General features: G+C 44.8%; 1 protein-coding gene across 3 annotated transcripts in view; it reads left to right on the plus strand.

The window, feature by feature from the left end:
• Window positions 1-21,805, plus strand: part of ZC3H6 (zinc finger CCCH-type containing 6) — a 66,083-nt gene that overhangs the window by 15,966 nt on the left and 28,312 nt on the right. For 2 of the 3 annotated variants that reach the window (XM_077467377.1, XM_077467375.1), the window contains exons 2-6: window positions 2,036-2,219; window positions 3,275-3,376; window positions 3,820-4,027; window positions 7,761-7,891; window positions 15,421-15,537. In XM_077467377.1, the coding sequence (XP_077323503.1) occupies window positions 2,036-2,219; window positions 3,275-3,376; window positions 3,820-4,027; window positions 7,761-7,891; window positions 15,421-15,537 (742 nt within the window). The remainder of the gene's footprint in view (window positions 1-2,035; window positions 2,220-3,274; window positions 3,377-3,819; window positions 4,028-7,760; window positions 7,892-15,420; window positions 15,538-21,805) is intronic. The other variant, XM_077467376.1, reaches the window with a different exon arrangement.

Below are 21,805 nucleotides of genomic sequence, written 5' to 3' on the forward strand. Positions count from 1 at the left end.
TTTTGTAGCTGATGGGTGTTTCTGGTAATGTTGAGGTTTTGCTTTAGCTCTATTCATAACTGTTTATGTAAACCGATCACTTAAAGTGGTTCTAAAGGCAGGATTTTTTTTATTTTTTTTATCATTATGCATTAAGATAAAAAAAAACTTTTGTGTGCAGCAGCCCCCCTAATACTTACCTGAGCCCATCTCGATCCAACAATGTTTCACAAGAGTCTCTCCCTCTTTATTGGCTGAGACAGCAGTGGGGTGCCATTGGCTCCCGCTGCTGTTAATGAAAGTCAGTGAGCCAGTGGGGGGCGGGGCCGAACTGTGGCTCCATGTCTGAATGGATACACCGAGCAGCAGATCGGCTTGGGTGCCCTAATAGCAAGCTGCTTGCTGTGGAGGTATTTGGCAGAAGGGCGGGGCCAGGAGTGCTGGCGAAGGATCCGAGAAAAAGAGGATCGGTGCTGCTCTGTGCTAATTCACTGCACAGAGCAGGTAATTATAACATGTTTGTTATTTTTCATTAAAAAATAAAATGAGACTTCAGTATCACTTTAACCACTTTCAGACTGGACCATTTTGCTGGTCAAAGACCAGACCACTTTTTGCGATTCGGCACTGCGGCCCTTTAACTGACAATTGCGCAGTCGTGCGACGTGGCTCCCAAACAAAATTGACGTCCTTTTTTTCCCACAAATAGAGCTTTCTTTTGGTGGTATTTGATCACCCCTGCGGTTTTTATTTTTTGCGCTATAAACAAAAATAGAGCGACAATTTTGAAAGAAACTCATTATTTTTTACTTTTTGTTATAATAAATATTCCCCAAAAATATATAAAAAAACATTTTTTTCCCTCAGTTTAGGCCGATACGTATTATTCTACATATTTTTTGTAAAAAAATTTGCAATAAGCGATTGATTGGTTTGCGCAAAAGTTATAGCGTTTACAAAATAGGGATAGTTTTATAGCATTTTTATTCATAATTTTTTATTATTTTTTTGTTTTTTACTAGTAATGGTGGCGATTAGCGATTTTTATTGTGACTGCGACATTGTGGGGGACCCATCGGACCTTTTTGACACATTTTTGGGACCATTGTCATTTATACAGTAATCACTGCTATACAAATGCAGTGATTCCTGTGTAAATGACACTGGCAGTGAAAGGGTTAACCAGTGGGTGGCAGTGTAGGGGTTAAGTGTTCCTAGGGGTGTGTTACTAACTGTGGGGGGGGTTGGGCTTTCATTTAGTGAACACTGATCTCTGCTCCAATCACATGGAGCAGAGATCAGCGTCACTAGTTGCTAGGCAGAATGGAGAAATGCTGTTTACACGGCATTTCCTCCATTCAGCCGTCCCGTGAGCCGATCGCGGGTATACCCGCGGCGATCGAGTCCGCGGGTCCCGTGACCGGACTCACGGGGGTCCTGACCAGCGCGGGAGCACGCCGGCGGCGGCGCGCTCCTGATGGCAGGGCAGCATTGAAGATTGGACGTACATGTACGCCAATATGCCTGCCCGTGCCCTTCTGTCGACATACATCGTCATGCGCTGGTCGGGAAGTGGTTAAAGTGGAACTAAACCCTCCTATCCTTTTCAGCCAAGAAAGCTGCTCTCTAAGCATCTGTTTGATCTGCAACTGCCATGGTGCTGCGTGTGTGATCAGTTATGATACCCTCTCTCTCTCTCTCCCTCCCTCCCTCTCCCCCCCCCCTCTCTCTCTCTCTCTCTCTCTCTCTCTCTCTCTCCCTCTCTCCCTCTCTCCCTCTCTCCCTCTCTCCCCTCACTGGACAGAGAGGCAGCAGTGGGAGCCATTGATATAACTGGACAAGTTATTTAAAGATGGCCTAAATAGATCAAAAAACCTCCACTAAACCACATTTGCATGGGTCCTACTATCCTAACAGGAGGGAGTCATCCCTTATTTTTTGAATTCGTGATATTTGAAATCTCTCATCACAAAAAAATAAAATTAATCTGTCATCACCAAAAAATATTTGTCTTGATGGGCTTTCTCCTAATGTGAAATTATTTTTCTTCCTACAGAAAGGAGGGAGAGCTGGAGGACGGTGAAATAGAAGATGGTGGATTTGAAGAGGAGCCTGAGCCAGAAGAAGTAAAGGAAGAACCCAAAGAAGAAGAAGAAAAGCCCCCTAGTGAGAAGACACACAAGAAGTCAAGAAAACGTAAGAGGGAGAAGAAGAAACGCAGGCGTAGAGAGAAGCACAAGGTGACCATGTTGTGTACTATTTAAAAATGAAAGGGTGATGGGAATCTATGCTAATACACTTGGTTATGTAAAATATATAGTAACTTGTATGCAGCAGCTTACACACCTATGTGGTTACACACCCATGCTAGGACATTCTAAGTACTCATTCAGTTGGGTGCTGTTACCCGCCCTCCATGCATGAGCCATATTTTTCATGTCTGCATCTGCCCTGAGCTGCGTTCAGGCAGCCTATAGAAGTGGATGCAGATGCAGTGGCTGTATGTCAAAATCTAGAACGTATCCTGGAGTGGGTGCATGAACCTGAATGCAGACCATGTGCACACAGGTCGGGTGCCAGCACCCATCTGAATAAGAACAGTTTTTGACACTTTCTGTTTGTGATAAAGATTGCCTGCTCTCTCCCACCCTTCGCTTATTTCTACTGGCCCATCACTATCATTGGCTACCTCAGCAGCCATCAGGAATATCCATTTCATACCTGAAAACAGTTTTATTTATTTCTTATGCCGTGTACACACGAGCGGAATGTCCGACAGAAAAAGTCAGACGGAAGCTTTTCATCGTGTATTCCGATCGTGTGTATGCCCCATCAGACTTTTTATGTCGAAATTCTGACTGCCCTAGAAATAGAACATGTTCTAAATATTTCTGATGGAACCAATTCCTATCAGGAAAACCGCTCGTCTGTATGCTGTTTTGACAGACCAAAAATGACGCATGCTCTGAAGCAAGTACGAGACGGAGGCTATTGGCTACTGGCTATTGAACGTCCGTTTTCTAGTCCCGTCGTACATGTTGTAAGTTAGCGCGTTCTTGACGGTTGGACCTTGGCCCTTCAGAGTTTATCCCAACGGGAAAACCAGTAGTGTGTACAGGGCATTAGATTTTATATAGGGTAGATTTTTTTTTATTGTTATGAGAAGACAAGATCTAAGCTGAGGTACCAAAGCCGATGCAAAATAGTTTGTGTTGATAAAATGTTGTTTACACTTTCTCAGCTATTTTGCCACTATTGCATTATGGTCTTTGATTTTTATGTTTTTGTGTTGCAGCATAGTGACAACAGTTCAGATTACAGCTATGATTCAGATGAACATTCAGAGAGGCCCCACAAACCTCCCATGTACAGAGACTATGATTCCCATTATTCGCAGGTAAGGCTTACGTTTAAACAACATGTCAAAGCAAAATATGTTTTGGATTTTCTTAGCACCCCAGAGAACACAACATATTAAAACCAGAAAAGTTTTTATTAATAAAATGAAGATCATGTCGATGCTAAAAGAGTAAAATTGACAAAACTTCTTTATGGTTTCCCTTTAATCCTTAATTGTCCATATAGAGTTTAGAAGAGTTCATATCTCAGCTTTTTATTGCTGCTTGTGTCCTCATTTGGAAGATATTCCTTCCAGTCTATTTGTTGGGTTTCAGGCAGAACAGGAAGCAAAGAGAAATCCTACCCTACAGAGGCGCAGGCTGCAATAACAAATGTCCTAATTTAAAACCTGACAGAGGTTCTAACTACTTATTATGTTGGGTATTTTAATTGGAAGAAACACAGATTTTATTAACATTGGTAATGTAAACTATCTTACAGCGCGGCCATGGACCCGGGAGTTACATAGGACCCCACAAGAAAAGTACCCCCAGTTATGATGACTACAGTAATTACAGTGATGGGAACTACAACGAAGAAGATGAGGAGGACTATGCAGAACAGCTGAAACACTACAGACAAGCAAAGGAAAGTCCGAACATGGGAGAACCCCCTTATAAGAAGATGGGTATGAAAGGGGGAGAACCAGGTAAACATTTTCAAATTATTAAATTAATTCACAAACAGGAACTGGTTACTTTTCTGCGTTACCAGCTCATTGACTTTGACTCTGTTACCTTTCTCTTCACATTCTAGTCTTTATAACTGAGTCATTTGCTGTTGCAGTTGTCTTCATCTAAAGAGGATTAGCCTTATATGGCTTGGGGTTCATTAGAATTCTTGGTGGCTACACACTCACAGCTGTGAATGATACTGCCCTTCCATTCTGCTCTATCTGATTGCTTACTGTCATTACACTGTAGTGTGTGCTTTGCATACAGTTTTCCTATTGAATAGTACAGCCTATCAAGTGGCAGATGATAGATGTTGGATACCTGAGCTGTAAAGCATTGTTTAATTCAGTTCCTCTACAAAACAACCTTTCCTGATTTCTCTATCATCTATAAACAACCAGTGCATTTTGAGGCTTCCAGCTCTAGATACTAGATCAGAATGCTTTGTAGCAATTTATTATCCTCCGTGTGAATGTTGGATTCTTCTTAGTAATACCGCCAGCACAACAGCTTTTATTGACCAGAGTGTTTGACCAGCTGTTAAAATAAATATACAGTGTGTGTGTGTGTGTGTGTGTGTGTGTGTGTATATATATATATATATATATATATATATATATATATAATATACACACACACAGTATCTCACAAAAGTGAGTACACCCCTCACATTTTTGTAAATATATAGCTTTCCATGTGACAACACTGAAGAAATTACACTTTGCTACAATGTTTGCTTGTAATTAGCGTGTTTGTAAAAAAAAAAAAAGGTCAGTGGGTTTCTGGACTCCTGAAAGACCCTTGCATCTTTCATCCAGTGCTGCACTGACGTTTCTGGATTCTGAGTCATGGGAAAGCAAAAGAATTGTCAAAGGATCTGTGGGAAAAGGTAATTGAACTGTATAAAACAGGAAAGGCATATAAAAAGATAGAGAATCAGTTGAGAATGCCAATCAGCAGTGTTCAAACTCTAATCAATAAGTGGAAAATGAGGGGTTCTGTTGAAACCAAACCAAGGTCAGGTAGACCAACTAAAATTTCACCCACAACGGCCAGGAAAATTGTTCAGGATGCAAAAAATAAACCCCACAAATAACTTCAGGTGAAATACATGACTCTCTGAAAACCTGTGGTGTGGCTGTTTCAAGATGCACAATAAGGAGGCACTTGAAGAAACATGGGCTGCATGGTCGAGTCGCCAGAAGAAAGCCATTACTACGCAAATGCCACAAAGTATCCGCTTACAATATGCCAAACAGCACAGAGACAAGCCTCAATCCTTCTGGCACAAAGTCATCTGGAGTGATGAGACCAAAATTTAGCTTTTTGGCCACAACTATAAACACTACATTTGGAGAGGAGTCAACAAAGCCTATGATGAAAGGTACACCATTCCTACTGTGAAACACGGAGGGGGGTCGCTGATGTTTTGGGGATGTGGGAGCTACAAAGGCACAGGAAATTTGTTCAAAACTGATGACAAGATGAATGCAGTATGTTATCAAAAAATACTGAAGGAACATTTGCATTCATCAACCAGGAAGCTGTGCATGGGACTTACTTAGACATTCCAACATGACAATGATCCAAAACTCAAGGCCAAGTCGACCTGTCATTGGCTACAGCAGAATAAAGTGAAGGTTCTGGAGTGGCCATCTCAGTCTCCTTACCTCAGTATCATTGAGCCACTCTGGGGAGATCTCAAACGTGCAGTTCATGCAAAACAGCCCAAAAATTTACAGGCACTGGAGGCTTTTTGCCAAGAGGAATGGGCAGCTTTACCATCTGAGAAGATAAAGAGCCTCATCCACAAATACCACAAAAGACTTCAAGTTGTCATTGATGTTAAAGGAGGCAATACGCGGTATTAAGAAATGGGGTAGGTAAACTTTTGATCAGGGCCATTTGGGTAGTTTCTGTTGTGGTTACGATTTAATAAGTGTAAACACAGTTGATAATAAAAGGCTTCAGCCAAACACTAACCATGAGAGAAAAAAGTTTTTGTGTTATTTATATTCTCTGAATAATGGTCAAGAAATCATAAATGCTGCCAGGGTATGTAAACTTATGAGCACAACTGTATATAATATTCACAAAATGTGAGGAGTCTATTCACTTTTGTGAGATATTGTGTGTGTGTATATATATATGTATATGTATGTATGTATGTGTATGTGTGTATATATATATATATATATATATATAATATAAAAATTTGCATGTATATATAATGTTGAGACAGGTTGTTTTTTAATTGTTTTTATAATTGCACTTATTTGCAGTGGTACAACAATAAAAAATAAAATAACATTAAAAGGACACACAATAAGAGAAGACCAAAAAACAAAAGCGTAAAAATGAGCAATATTTGGCCTATCATGTCCTATAGTCTTGCTGAACTAAATCTAAAGTAAAATAAAATTATAAATCCTCCAAACCCACCCCCTTTGTGTAATGTTATTTATATGAAAGATACCAAAATATGAAGCTGAAACATTTATTTTCCTGAATGAACCCATATGTACCATATCAGTCTGTATCTGCAGTAAAGCATGCTACCGTCCTTCCACTGTCCCCTGATAATTTCCTGATAAGACAGACTCTATGGATTCAGCTGCACATGCTCAGTTTGGTGTGTATTGCCAGAGAGGTTTTATGTTTTCTTGAAAGAGTGCATGTGATCAGCACAGGGCCATTCAGCACTGTCCAGACAGAGGGTCTAGACTAGAGTCTTGCAGTCTCATAGGACAGTCAGAAAACTCCTACAAGCTTTAATCAGTGCTTGGCTGGACACTGATAGAAATCACAAGACTTCTCTAACTGCTGATGGGAAAAGGTATTTAGCAGTTTATATTTAGTATAAAAAATTGCATTTCCATGTTCTGTGTACTGTGGGATACCAGATATGGTGAATGCAGGCTCCTGGGGTTAGTGACACTTCAAGAAAAAGTGCATGCTTATGTAAGAGGACCCAGGGGAGTACAATAGACATCAATGAGACTTCAGGACTTGTTGTTACTTGTCAGAGGTAGACTCTATATATTCAAAATTCTCAGGAGAGGATAAGAGGCCAGTATGCAGAATATTTTGCAGGGAGACCACCTGTTGCCATCTTCTTCTTTTTTTCCACATACATCAATGTCACCTACTGTATATCCATCATGTGTTTCTTAGGAATGGAGACTAAGTATATTTTTAAATAGTGTTGGGGAGACCATCAGGATTGGTGTTGTGGGGGCACCGATAGCTGGTCACTGCCTTTATTATAGAAATTTGTATTTCTCAACTGTTGGTTTGGAGAAGTACATTTTTGGATGGTGTCACCTATGCCACACAGGCGTACATCACAAACTCGCAACAGGCGAGTTCACTACACAAGAGTGACAGATGAGCTCTGCCACCACCATGCAATAATATCATCCAAAAATATGCCATCTTTGAGGCGTGAGCTGAGAAGCAAGAAGTTAATTAAAATAGGGATTTTATGGCAAGAAAAGACTGTATTTAGTAGGGAATAAAAAAATTAAAAGGTACATGCACATGAATTTCCTTATATTGACTTCAATTTATAATGTGTTGGTAGTCAATACAATTTTTTTTAGCTAGGTTCTTATACGTTAAATGTTTTTTGCATCAATATAGGTTTTATAAAACTTTTAAAATGTGCTCACTCTTGTGTATTTACAAATGCCTTTTATTGGTTTGTAGGGGAGCAGCAACAAAAAGGGTATTACTATAGTCGAGGAGGTGGTCCTCATAAGAAGATGATGATGCGTAAGGATAGAGGTCGAGGCCGAGGAGGACACAAAGGATCCTATTATCAAGATGGCTATCAAGAGGTAAGGCCCAGATAAATCTGAAGCTGATGTAACATGTCACTAACTTGTACTGGAGCATTTTAAATATATTATTACTTGGTGAGAACTATTTTTTTGAAAGGCAATCATATCCATGTATCCCCTGCTTCATTTGATAATGCCTAGTATGCAGCTTCTGCAAAATCCAAGGTAAGTAGGATAAAAACTGATCAAATAAAAAGCAAATGCAGGCTATTTTGCATTATGGTAAACAGGTTTTCTAGTTAAAATTGTGTAATTTAGGTAGAAAAAATATTTATGGGAATTGAGTGTATAGACTGCTAACATCCTTAAAACATGAAGAGAGGAAAAATGCAACAAGTGCAGCAGTGAACTTTAAGGGGAAAAATAGGAGTAGGTAAAGTGCAGCAAAGTGCCACTTTTTTTGGGTACACAATATGTAATGCATGTTAGACATTAACCGTGACATTAAAATATAAAAGGTATACCAATGAACCAGTTGATACATACAGTGCCTTGCGAAAGTATTCGGCCCCCTTGAACTTTTCAACCTTTTGCCACATTTCAGGCTTCAAACATAAAGATATCACATTTTTATTTTTTGTGAAGAATCACCAACAAGTGGGACACAATTGTGAAGTGGAATGAAATCTATTGGATTTTTGAAACTTTAACCAATAAAATAATGAAAAGTGGGGCGTGCAAAATTATTCGGCCCCCTTGCGTTAATACTTTGTAGAGCCACCTTTTGCTGCGATTACAGCTGCAAGTCGCTTGGGGTATGTCTCTATCAGTTTTGCACATCGAGAGACTGAAATTCTTGCCCATTCTTCCTTGCAAAACAGCTCAAACTCAGTGAGGTTGGTTGGAGAGCGTTTGTGAACAGCAGTTTTCAGCTCTTTCCACAGATTCTCGATTGGATTCAGGTCTGGACTTTGACTTGGCCATTCTAACACCTGGATATGTTTATTTGTGAACCATTCCTTTGTAGATTTTGCTGTATGTTTGGGATCATTGTCTTGTTGGAAGATAAATCTCCGTCCCAGTTTCAGGTCTTTTGCAGACTCCAACAGGTTTTCATCCAGAATGGTCCTGTATTTGGCTGCATCCATCTTCCCCTCAATTTTAACCATCTTCCCTGTCCCTGCTGAAGAAAAGCAGGCCCAAACCATGATGCTGTCACCACCATGTTTGACAGTGGGGATGGTGTGTTGAGGGTGATGAGCTGTGTTACTTTTATGCCAAACATATAGTTTTGCATTATGGGCAAAAAGTTCGATTTTGGTTTCATCTGACCAGAGCACCTTCTTCCACATGTTTGGTGTGTCTCCCAGGTGGCTTGTGGCAAACTTTAGATTAGACTTTTTATGGATATCTTTGAGAAATGGCTTTCTTCTTGCCACTCTTCCATAAAGGCCAGATTTGTGCAGTGTAAGACTGATTGTTGTCCTATGGACAGACTCTCCCACCTCAGCTGTAGTTCTCTGCAGTTCACCCAGAGTGATCATGGGCCTCTTGGCTGCATCTCTGATCAGTCTTCTCCTTGTCTGAGCTGAAAGTTTAGAGGGATGGCCAGGTCTTGGTAGATTTGCTGTGGTCTGATACTCCTTCCATTTCAAAATGATCACTTGCACAGTGCTCCTTGGGATGTTTAAAGCTTGGGAAATCTTTTTGTATCCAAATCTGGCTTTAAACTTCTCCACAACAGTATTATGGACCTGCCTGGTGTGTTCCTTGGTCTTCATGATGCTCTCTGTGCTTTCAACAGAACCCTGAGACTATCACAGAGCAGGTGCATTTATACAGAGACTTGATTACACACAGGTGGATTCTATTTATCACCATCAGTCATTTAGGACAACATTGGATCATTCAGAGATCCTCGCTGAACTTCTGGAGTGAGTTTGCTGCACTGAAAGTAAAGGGGCTGAATAATTTTGCACGCACCAATTTTCAGTTTTTTATTTGCTAAAAAAGTTTAAATTATCCAATAGATTTTGTTCCACTTCACAATTGTGTCCCACTTGTTGGTGATTCTTCACAAAAAATTAAAATTTTATATCTTTATGTTTGAAGCCTGAAATGTGGCAAAAGGTTGAAAAGTTCAAGGGGGCCGAATACTTTCGCAAGGCACTGTATATCAAAACCAAAGATAATAATCCAGGCACTGCCAGAGTCAAGCTGAGGTCAGTCCATGAAGATTTGTAGCATACATCCCGACATGTTTTGGAAATTTGTTGGTATGTATTTTTTCCTAAGGGGAGGCTTACATTTGTGTGACTTTATCTTTATCTGCAACATAGATACAGCTGCATAGTATTTGTATTGCAGTGCATAAAAAGCAAGTCCTTTTACATAGTGAGCTAAATGGTTTTTAAGGCTTAAAGGTACTTGCATACAGGGTTCATTGAAGGACATAGGGAAATGGTAAAAACAATTGTGAAAATTTCCCACGTTTGGCTAAGAGAGACCGCAAGAACAACATGGGTGGACAGACATGCAACCCTGGGACGGCCACTGATTCACATACTCAGGAGACACTCTGATGGCTACACCAGAAGAGAGGTAATACTGTCTAAAGAACCATAAAAGTGAAAAGAAGTCAATCATGGTTGTAGGAGTAGTACACAGACACAGCCAGTGTGCATGTGGCAGCAAAGCAGGGGCATATATTGCCCAGAATTGCCTGTAATTGAATAGTACATTATTTTTCAATGTAATGGTGAAAGCGTAGACATCAGAGCGGCCGGGCTCAAACCGAGACATGCCAGCTGTGTGTGAGCGCTGACATATAGGAAATCACCTGCTAAGTTTTGCCAATCCTCACAGGGGGTAGTGTTTATTTTCCGGCCTCATTTGCTGTATAATAAACAGCTGAGGCCGGATTCAGAGCATCTCCCTGACGTGGAGACGCGCAGCATAGCCCCGCCCCTCAGGGCCTGATGACGTCACTCGTGGGCTCGTCACCGGTGAAAGGAAGTCTCCGTCAGGTAGGAGCTCCTCCCTGCACATCTGGCCTGTATGGAGACAGGAAAATCCCTGTCATCCACCAGCAATGCACAGGTGGAGCCTACCCGCCGGGTGGTATGAAAGAACAAGGCAGCCCAGAGAGTACCCAATGGACCGAACGGAAAATGACAGGAAAAGTGTTTACAATGCCAAAACATCATGAACACAAAAAAATAAATGAATGAAAATAATAAGATTTGAAAAGGAGGGATGAAAGGACGTGGCAGTTGAATTATCAAATGGACACAATTAGAAAAAATGATCCATCCATATTATATACATGCAATTATGAGGGCAATGGTACGATCACAGAATTGTATTGTGAGAGATGCATCTAAGTATAGGCAAACCATAGTGTCACTAATCACTATGTGTGTAGCCATCAGAGTGTCTCCTGTGGATGTGAATCAGTGGCTGGACCGGAGTTGCATGCCTGTCCACCCATGTTGTCTGTGCCGTCTCTCTCAGCCAACGTGGAATTTTCACAATTGTTTTTACCATTTCCCTATGTCCTTCAATGAAACCTATATGTAAGTACTTTTAAGCCTAAAAAACATTTAGCTCACTATGTAAAATTACTTGCCTTTTAAGCACTGCAGTACAAATACTATGTAACTGTATCTATGTTGTAGATAAAGTCACTCAAATGTAAACCTCCCCTGATGAAGGAAAAAATATATACCAATAAGTTTCAGAAACATGTCGGGATGTATGCTACAAATCTTCATGGACTGACCTCAGCTTGACTCTGGCAGTGCCTGGATTATTAGCTTTGGGTTTGATATATGTATCTATGTATTAACTGGTTCATTGGTATACCTTGTATATTTTAATGTCACTGTTAATGTCTATAAAATGTATTACATATTGTGTACCCAATAAAAGTGGCACTTTGCTGCCTTTTACCTACTCCATTTCTCCTATTTCTGCCTTAAAAGTCCAAGGGGCGGCCCCTGCTGCACCTGCTTGCATGTTTCCTCTCTCTTGTGTAATTTAGGTAATCCATCTGTATAGGGCTGCAACTAACGATTATTTTCATAATCGATTAATCGGCCAATTATTTTTTCGATTAATCAGATTTAAAAAAAAAGGGGGGGGGAGGGGGAGAAATATATATACGCGCGCACACACACATTCCTCCCCTCTCACATGGTGTCACTGCCCCACCTCCTCTCAGTGCTCCCCCCCCCCCCCTCCAGTGTCTCGGGTTTTCTCACCCCTTCATGGTGACAGCGGCTCCTCCTCGGTGTGCCGGGGTGGTGTGGGGCGGAGTCTCAGTCTGGACCCGCCACACGTGACTCGGCTGACTCCTCCAAATGGAGCGAAGGGCACCCCGAAGCCGGGAGATGGATGCACGCATGTGCAGAGCCCAACCTCCAATCACAGCAACGCTGGAAAGCGGGGATGTGCGGGGACAGAGGAAGAGGACAGGGGATGTGCGGGGACAGAGGAAGAGGATGGGGGATGTGCGGGGACAGAGGAAGAGGATGGGGGATGTGCGGGGACAGAGGAAGAGGACGGGGGATGTGCGGGGACAGAGGAAGAGGGGGATGTGCGGGGGCAGAGGAAGAGGACGGGGGATATGCGGGGACAGAAGAAGAGGACGGGGGATGTGCGGGGACAGAAGAAGAGGACGGGGGATGTGCGGGGACAGAAGAAGAGGACGGGGGATGTGCGGGGACAGAAGAAGAGGACGGGGGATGTGCGGGGACAGAAGAAGAGGACGGGGGATGTGCGGGGACAGAAGAAGAGGACGGGGGATGTGCGGGGACAGAAGAAGAGGACGGGGGATGTGCGGGGACAGAAGAAGAGGACGGGGGATGTGCGGGGGCAGAGGAAGAGGACGGGGGATGTGCGGGGACAGAAGAAGAGGACGGGGGATGTGCGGGGGCAGAGGAAGAGGACAGGGGATGTGCGGGGGCAGAGGAAGAGGACGGGGGATGTGCGGGGGCAGAGGAAGAGGACAGGGGATGTGCGGGGGCAGAGGAAGAGGACGGGGGATGTGCGGGGGCAGAGGAAGAGGACGGGGGATGTGCGGGGACAGAAGAAGAGGACGGGGGATGTGCGGGGACAGAAGAAGAGGACGGGGGATGTGCGGGGACAGAAGAAGAGGACGGGGGATGTGCGGGGACAGAAGAAGAGGACGGGGGATGTGCGGGGGCAGAGGAAGAGGACGGGGGATGTGCGGGGACAGAAGAAGAGGACGGGGGATGTGCGGGGGCAGAGGAAGAGGACAGGGGATGTGCGGGGGCAGAGGAAGAGGACGGGGGATGTGCGGGGGCAGAGGAAGAGGACGGGGGATGTGCGGGGGCAGAGGAAGAGGACGGGGGATGTGCGGGGGCAGAGGAAGAGGACGGGGGATGTGCGGGGACAGAAGAAGAGGACGGGGGATGTGCGGGGACAGAGGAAGAGGACGGGGGATGTGCGGGGACAGAGGAAGAGGACGGGGGATGTGCGGGGACAGAGGAAGAGGACGGGGGATGTGCGGGGGCAGAGGAAGAGGACAGGGGATGTGCGGGGGCAGAGGAAGAGGACGGGGGATGTGCGGGGACAGAATAAGAGGACGGGGGATGTGCGGGGACAGAATAAGAGGACGGGGGATGTGCGGGGACAGAAGAAGAGGACGGGGGATGTACGGGGACAAAAGAAGTCAGGACTTTTTAGGAAAGTTGGAGGGAAGATGTGAAGTCTCTGAGGGCTGAACTTTATTCAATCTGCTACTTGACAAGGCAGGCTGTATGGAAAGGGTTAATGTTAGAGTAATCAGCCTCCCCCCATACACAGACCCCAGCAATGTGAGGACTGAGGAACTCATCCTGCACTGTACAACAACACTGACAGACAGCAGGGAGAACTGACCGGTAGTCCAGCCACGGGGATGTGCAGGGACAGAAGAACTCCGTGACTCCTCCAGAATTCATTCACTTGGGCTGACAGGCTGAACGTCGGGCTGGGGGTGACGTCAGCACACAGCTCGCCGCCGCCGGGTGTACCAAGATGGCCGCCAGCTCCGAAGCTAGGCCGAAGCCGCGGTCTTTCCTAAGGCCGCGGCCCGCTCCGCGGGTCACATGGTGCGGACCAACTAATCGATAATGAAAATCGTTGACAACGATTTTCATTATCGAATATTATCGATAATATCGATTAATCGTTTCAGCCCTACATCTGTAGCCTTGTAATAAATCTGTTGAATAATCTGTCTCACTGCTCCTTTTTCATTTTAAATCATTAAAACTGGGTGACAAACAGGTTTTTGTTTTAAATCGGGCTGGCCAGTATGCATTCTGCTGCTTGATGGCCTAGCATCCTTTTTAGCGGAGACAGATCAAGGTATGCATGAGTTTGGTCCTTTTGGTTTGTTTGACCTTCAAAACGCATTTGCTAGTGTTGTGGGAGGCAGAGGGGAGTAGACCACATGCCAACTAATTAAACTGATAAGACCAATGTTCACTTCTTGCCAGAGCAAAACTCTGCTGTGCTTGTTGAGGGAGCAGGTGTTGTGACAAAATGACCAACCTGGCAGAATGTGCCAACCGCATCACGTGGAATCAGCTGTAGCTGCAAGCTGTGCACACACAACACGTTATACATCCCTTCACTAGCTGACATCGGTGCACAAAGGAATTTGCCTGACAAAATGCTCGACCGACTACTGCGCATGCGCACGTCCATCTTGCTGCACCTTACACTGAACCTCATCACCTACAGTAAGCAGGCAGGGCAGCGGACATGTTGCTACACCAAACGCCGTTTTGAATTAGCAAACTAATTTCAACAATCGAGTGAGCTTATCTACATAGATGTAGATAGGCTCACTCGATTGCTTAAATTAGCTTGCTATCTACATCTATGTAGATAAGCTCACTCCATTGCTGAAATTAGTTTGCTAATTCAAAACTGCGTTTGGTGTAACATGTCCGCTGCCCTGCCTGCTTACTGTAGATGTGATGAGGTTGAGTGTAAGGTGCAGCAAGATGGCCGTGCGCATTCGCAGTAGTTGGTCAAGCATTTTGTCAGGCAAATTCCTCCGTCCACTGACGTCAGCCAGTCAAGGGATGTATGACGCGTTGCGCCTGCGCAGTGAGCACGGTTTGGAGCTCCAGCTGATTCCACGTCAACAGGATGTGACGCGGGTTGTATATTCTGCCAGGTTGCTCATTGTGTCAGAACACAGGCCACCTTTTATCTGATTGTCAGGTTGCATAGGCTTTACCAGCCAGCCCAACTTCAGAAAGCATCATTTCCATCAGCGGATAAAACAGCCTTGCTGCAGCAAGGTATCATGATGGAGACACTCATACATGTGCACGTTTCTCTTGCCCCATATATAATACTTATAAGGGGAGAACTGCTTTAAATATTTCCTCTATATGTTATACACTGAATAAACTGTATACCATAACAAAATAAATTAAAAAGCATATAACCCTCTCTGTGAGAAAATAGAAAATGTGCATTTTGTTTTTTAATCAAATTGATTATGGGTCATTCCGAGGGTACTTTATCAGTTAACTGAAATTTGTGATGTACTCTTTCTCTAGCAGGAACATAAACCTAAGAAATGGGTGACCATGAGTCAGGAGTTCATTAATCAGCACACAGTGGAACGCAATGGAAAACAGATCTGCAAATATTTCCTAGAACGGCGATGTGTTAAGGTAAATGGGCATCATTTAAAAAAAAAAGGAAAGCAGGGGACACTTGGCAATCAGTCAGGTTCTATTAGCAATGCTTATAAACTTCTATGCTATTTTTTTAACAATAAATCAGCTGTAAAGTTCACCTTTCATAGCATGTTATATAAATTATGATATAGCGCTTTTAAAAAATGAATATAAAGTTCAAATTATTGATTTACGGATTCCAGGAAAGTGATCTGGTCGAAATGGTTGTCTTTGAATTCATATGAGGAACAAAAGGAACCACCACCAACACCCAAAATTACTGACTCTTAACGTCAGTCTGCAAACGCTTGTAGGATTGTATCAAAGAAGATCATATCTCCCGACCTCTCCTTAACACCACGTAATTGATCCACTTTAAAGGAAACCGTCCAAGGGCCAAAAGGGAAAATCCTCTTCCTGCTCGTTTTGAAACTCCGCTTCTCAAGAGTTCCTTAAAAAGCGTTTCTTTAGAAAGAATAATTCTCCCAATGGCCATATAAAAAATATAAAAAGGATGGTCTCATTGTGCAGACTTCATGATAAGTCAATACCTCTTTAATAGATAAAATTTTAAACTCACATTTCAGATGAGATAAAAACAGCATCAAATAGTATTTAGCAGCATACAGCAATGAGGATAGAAACCACTCCCGTGCTCCTTCTAGTGTCACAAGTCTCTCATTCGCCCGACGTTTCGTCACAAACGTGCGTCTTCAGGGGCATGACCGTGACAATAGAGAGAGAGCTATATATAAGAAACTTAGAGGCAAATAATCAATTACGGAAAATTAACCTTTTGCAGGTGTAGTCATCAAACTGTGAAGGAGACCGCCATTTCAAAGTATATATTCCCGCCATGTTTAGCGTGCGTTCCAACACATAAAGAATGAATAAAACAAGCCAAGTGCAAGACTTCCGGTCCGCCATGCGTTCCAACATCCGGAACTTCCGGTTTGCCATGCGTTTCAGCGGCCGGAAGTCACTTAAAATACGGAGAGCCATAAATTGTAATTCACCCTGATATTCAAATATCTAAATATCATCCACCGGAATACAAGCACTATCTCTGGATAAGGGGTCCATTCAGAAAGGCTTAGATCCTGAGACATCCACCGGAAATATCGGTACAGTCTCACCGGAAGTGACGTGTATTCACCTTGTGTGGGCCTTCCGGTTTCATCCTGCGTTCCAACGACCGGAACTCCCGTCCAGACCGTCAGCCGAGAACTTCTGGTCGGTCATGGACCTCCAATCCAGGGCAAAGTACAAGCCCCAAATCAGCCAATCCATCTACAGACATTCCCTAGATCCCTCCCCCCCAGGAAACAACACAAACAAAAGGGGAAGGTCTGGAACATCACACACACCGAATCCTCAGCAGTGCGGACTTCTCCCTATGAACATCACTCACAAAATGAATACCAGCTTCAATGCGTATAGGGAATCAAACCCAACGGTTCTCACCCCATCGCATAAGATAAGCAGTTGTGGGAAAAATATATATATTAATGATGGAACGAACCTGCGTTCCCACATCCACTAAAATAGCCCACATTGATTTTATCTCAAATAAAAAAATGTTTAACCCCAATTCAAAAGATCGGTGTAAAGCCTGAAAAATGCTGATAATCATGGTGAAGGGAGGTGGTGAAGGTGAAACACCCATTTTTTTTTTTCTTATTATATTATATAAAGATCACAAGAAAAAATTGAAAAAGAGACAATAGAAATAATGCGAAGGAAAAAAATGAGAAGGAAAAAATGAGGATAAATATAGAAATATAAATATTTTATACATCAAATGTGTGTTTAAAAAACTCTATAGATAAAATAGCCTTATAAGTCTATATACCAATTTCTTGATCAATACATTCGTCCACCCAAGGACCAAGTGTATTTAGATGGGAGGGAAGACCGTAATCACTAGTTGGAGTCGAGAGTGGCATCCATGAACAACAAACAACAATACTAATAAAAAATAAATAAAACAAAATAATAACTATCAAAAAAAATATAAAAATATATAAATGAACACCTTAATTGTTACTGATAAACGCGTTAACATCCCACTCGATGTTCATACCAAACGGTGCATAGCTTTGGGCCTGGTAGATCCATTTGGTTTCCAGACGTGAAATCTCACGTACCATATTGCTGCCCCTCCAATGTCCTTGAAATCTATCAATACCCATAAAGATAGTACCTTGAGGGTTTTTATCGTGCTTAAGGGTATAATGCTTTGATAAGCTGTGTTTCGGAAACCCCTTCCTAATATTGGCTATATGTTCCTCCAACCTAACATGTAACTGCCGTTTTGTCCTCCCAATATATTGTTTTGAACACGGACATTGTTTCAAATAAACTACATATTTCGAGGATATATTCAAGCCGTAACATGTTACTATTGCACTACACCCGCTCCGACCCCTTTCCACCTCCCTCGATGTTCCATTGTGACAGCAAGCACGGGATCTTCTCCCCTCATTCACTGTCGCAATTTAAACAAAACATTGTCGTGCAGGGCTCCGTCCACCCAGCCGTGTCAATCATTCAGAGTTCTGTGAATGTGAGAACTACAAGTACTGACAGCCATTACGGCTGTAGGCTTGTAGTTCTTAATGAACTAGCATTCGATATCTGCTGATCATGGGCGCAGTGCTTTGCAAGCTCCTAGTAAAAGAAATAATAAATGCACATTTCTCTTTCGTTAATTGACAAACACAGCATCTTCAATCTTGACCTTAGGGTTATATCGCCACCTTCAGGAGAGGACTAGGCAGGACATGTCAAAAACAGCAAAACTGCACAGTACCACCCAGGGGGCGGCCCTGCTGGCTATAACCCCTCACTTTGCTTCCAGCAGCTCAGTTTTTTTCTGCCTAGTGTAGGAGAAGAATCTGGCTCCCGGTGGGGACCATTGGTCCTGGGAATTTTTTCTTTTTTCTGTATTTTTGATTCCTGTGATCAATCAACAGCCAGGCTGGGTGACAGGCTGGATAATATAGATCCTGGTAGTCTCCCCAGCCTGGCCATCGAGCGTGAGCAGACCTTAGCTACGCGCTGGGTCGGCCACGTCATGCCCCGTCTGATCCAGGGGCAGCCGGTGAGCTATATGCTTCGGGGGAAACATATGACGGGCTACTGCTGTTCGTGTCACAGTGTGCCGACAGCCACCCAGTACTGCTCGGGTGATGGGTCTATCCGTGGAATGTGTCCAGCAGTCCCTGCAGGAGGGGTAAGTATGGTTCTACCAGTCTCGGCAGGATGGAGCAGCTGGGCATTCCCTTGGAGGTCGACTAGGGGGTCTCTCTCCCTCTCCCTTTCTTCTATCCCTGTCCTCCCCATGCTATGGGCTGCTGTGTGACTGGGCATAGGGGGTGCGGTGCACGTACCTGGCCAAGGGGCCCTGGGGGGGGGGGGGACTCTGAGTCCTGCAGGGGGCTGCACTGGGTGTTGGTGGTCCGTGCGTACTTTTCCCTGTTTTTTAGGCCATGTGGGATATTTAGTGTGTACGCCATGTAGGGAGGCTGCCGCGTGGACCGTGGACATTTTTCTGTAGCCACAGGCAGTTTTTTCTTCTTTGGCCATTTTCTAGTAGCCTCAGCTTGTTTTACTTCTAGCGCTGGGTGGCTGATTCTTTCTGGAACAGCACAAAACTTACACAGAACACCTTGTGGCTGACACAAGGGAGAGCGGATGGCAGCAGCACAGCGCAGTACCTGGGTCAGGGCGGTGAGTCCTGCGGGGGGCCTCCCTCAGTCTTTGGCAGGTAGGAGGGTGGGCTTTTTGTGTGACTTTCCTTAGGTCCCTAAATGGTGACAGGCGAGTGTGGGTCAGCATGGCTTCAGAAGTTGGCGCTTCTTCCCCAGACATCCCTGTTATTGCAACTGGTTCCCCTGCACCTGCGGTGCCTATGGACACTCTGTCGGCGGTCCTGGAGTCCTTTGTTGCCAGGGTGGAAGCGGCGTGCGGGCGCAAGGGGGTAAAAAACGTCCCCTCCCTCCACTATCTTTTGGGGAAAGCTCTTATTTAGACTCGGGTCCCACTGTGGCAGGCGACCCCTGTTTTGAAGTTTCAGAGGATGCGGACCAGGACCGTTCGGAGAGTGAGAATGACTCCGTGTCCAGGTCAGCGCAGGAAACACCACTTGTAGGATCATTTATCACAGCGGAGCGGGATGCCCTAAAGATGAAGGATACGGCAGGGGCATCTACAGAGGTGTCGTCCCTTTTGGGTCCCACAAGTCGGCCCACACGGCTAAGTGTTTCCCTATCTTACTTATTTTGATAAGTTTATTTACAGGGCGTGGAAAAGCCTGCAGCGGGCCTTTTCGGTCCCGAGACAGATGGCGGTCCGTTACCCCTTTGTGGAGAGTTTCCTGAGGAAATGGACATCTCCGATTGTTGACCCCCCGGTATCCAGGTTAAAAAAAGTAACCACAATTCCGGTGGAAGGAACTCCTGCTTTCAAGGACCCTGCCGACAGGAGGGCCGAGGTGGTTGCCCGGTCCATATTTACAGTGGTAGGGTCAGGATTGCGGCCAGTGTTAGCCACGGCCCTGGTGTCACAGAGGCTTAGTGAATGGTCTAAATTGTTGTACTGTGAGTTGGAGAAGCAACAGGCTTCTCCGGTCTGCGTGGAGCTGGTAGACCAGTTGGTGCAGTATCAGCTGTGGTGCTTCGTCGCCTGATTTGGCTAAAATGCTGGTCTGCGGACCAGGCATCTAAGAAAGCACTAGCGGATTTGCCCTTCCAGGGAGAGAGGCTATTTGGACCTTTGCTGGATGACATTGTTGAGAATGTTACTTGGGGAAAGAGTACATTGCTCCCACAGTCCAGGAAGGGTAAGGAGCCACGCTGTAGGCACGGACCCTCCAGACGCAGATTTTTCATCCGCCCGGGTCGGTGGTTAAGCATTCCCAGTCCGACAAGGTGCCCGCTGAGGGACAAAAACATCCCTGGTTTCGCAAGCCAAACAAACCTGTGAGCAAATCTGTTGCCGCATGAAGGTTTGCCCTCTACCCGAATATCGCGTGGGGGGTTCGCCTTCGGGAGTTTACAGCTCGGTGGACCTCCCTACTTTCCGACCAGTGGGTCTGTGAACTGGTTTCATCAGCATACAAGATCGAGTTTCTTCTTGTCCGCCAAACTGATTTTTTTCCCTCCAACCTTCATCTTCTTCCGGCTCTTCGGGAAGCCCTGTTCGGGAAAGTACAGGACCTGCTGCTGCGCGGGGTGATAGTACCTGTGCCGACGCCGGAAAGGTTTCAGGGATTCTACTCCAATCTGTTTGTAGTTCCAAAGAAAAAAGGGGTCTGTCCAGTTATGGAACTCAAGGCCCTCAACAGCTTTGTGAAAGTACAGAGGTTCAGGATGGAATCAGTTTGCTCCGTGGTCGCTGCACTCCATTTTGGGGATTTCCTGGCGTCCTTGGACATCAAGGACGCATAATTGCATGTCCCCATATGTGTCAGGCATCAGAGGTTTCTGCCATTTGCAGTCGGGGACAAGCACTATCAATTTGTAGCTCTCCCTTTTGGCCTAACGTTGACACCAAGGGTCTTCACCAAGGTGCTAGCCCCAATTCTGGCATTGCTAAGGCAACAAGGGATCGCAGTCGTGGGTTACCTGGAAGACCTCCTTCTGAGAGCAGCTTCCGCCTCAGAATTAAGGGTGGATGTGGCGATCACCATGCAGACCCTTCAGGAGTTTGGTTGGGTACTGAACCTCCAGAGGTCGGTGTTGGTGCCGACTCAACGCCTGGAGTACCTGGGCTTGCTTCTGGACTCCTCAGAGGTGAGAGTCTTTCTCCCTTCGGACAAGCTGCAGACTCTTCAAGCTGCGGTGAAGTTGTTGGTGTCCCACAGGTGGTCGTCGCGTTTTTGCATGTGAGTTCTGGGTCTCATGGTAGCCACTTTTGAGGTGGTACCGTATGTTCAATTCCACACTCGAGTCTTGCAGAAAGAGTTCCTGTCCAAATGGGACAAATCTCTGTTATTGTCAAATTCGGGTGAGCCAGCTAGTTAGGGGTTCCCTGTTCTGGTGGGTGAGGTCTCCAGCCCTTCGGTCTGGGAAGTCGTTCCTTCCTCTTCATTGGACGGTGATCACAACGGACGCCAGCCTGACCGGTTGGGGGGGAGTTTGGGGCGTACAGTCGGCCCAAGGTCACTGGATGCAAGAAGAATCCCACCTGCCAATCAGTGTGCTGGAGCTTCGGGGATCAGGTGGTGCCTCTCCTCATGGTCACAGAGGCTGCAGGTGCG

This window comes from Lithobates pipiens, unplaced genomic scaffold, assembly GCF_037356315.1.
Source record: "Lithobates pipiens isolate NorthernLeopardFrog02 unplaced genomic scaffold, aLitPip1_a1.2 Scaffold_54, whole genome shotgun sequence".
NCBI lineage: Eukaryota > Metazoa > Chordata > Amphibia > Anura > Ranidae > Lithobates > Lithobates pipiens.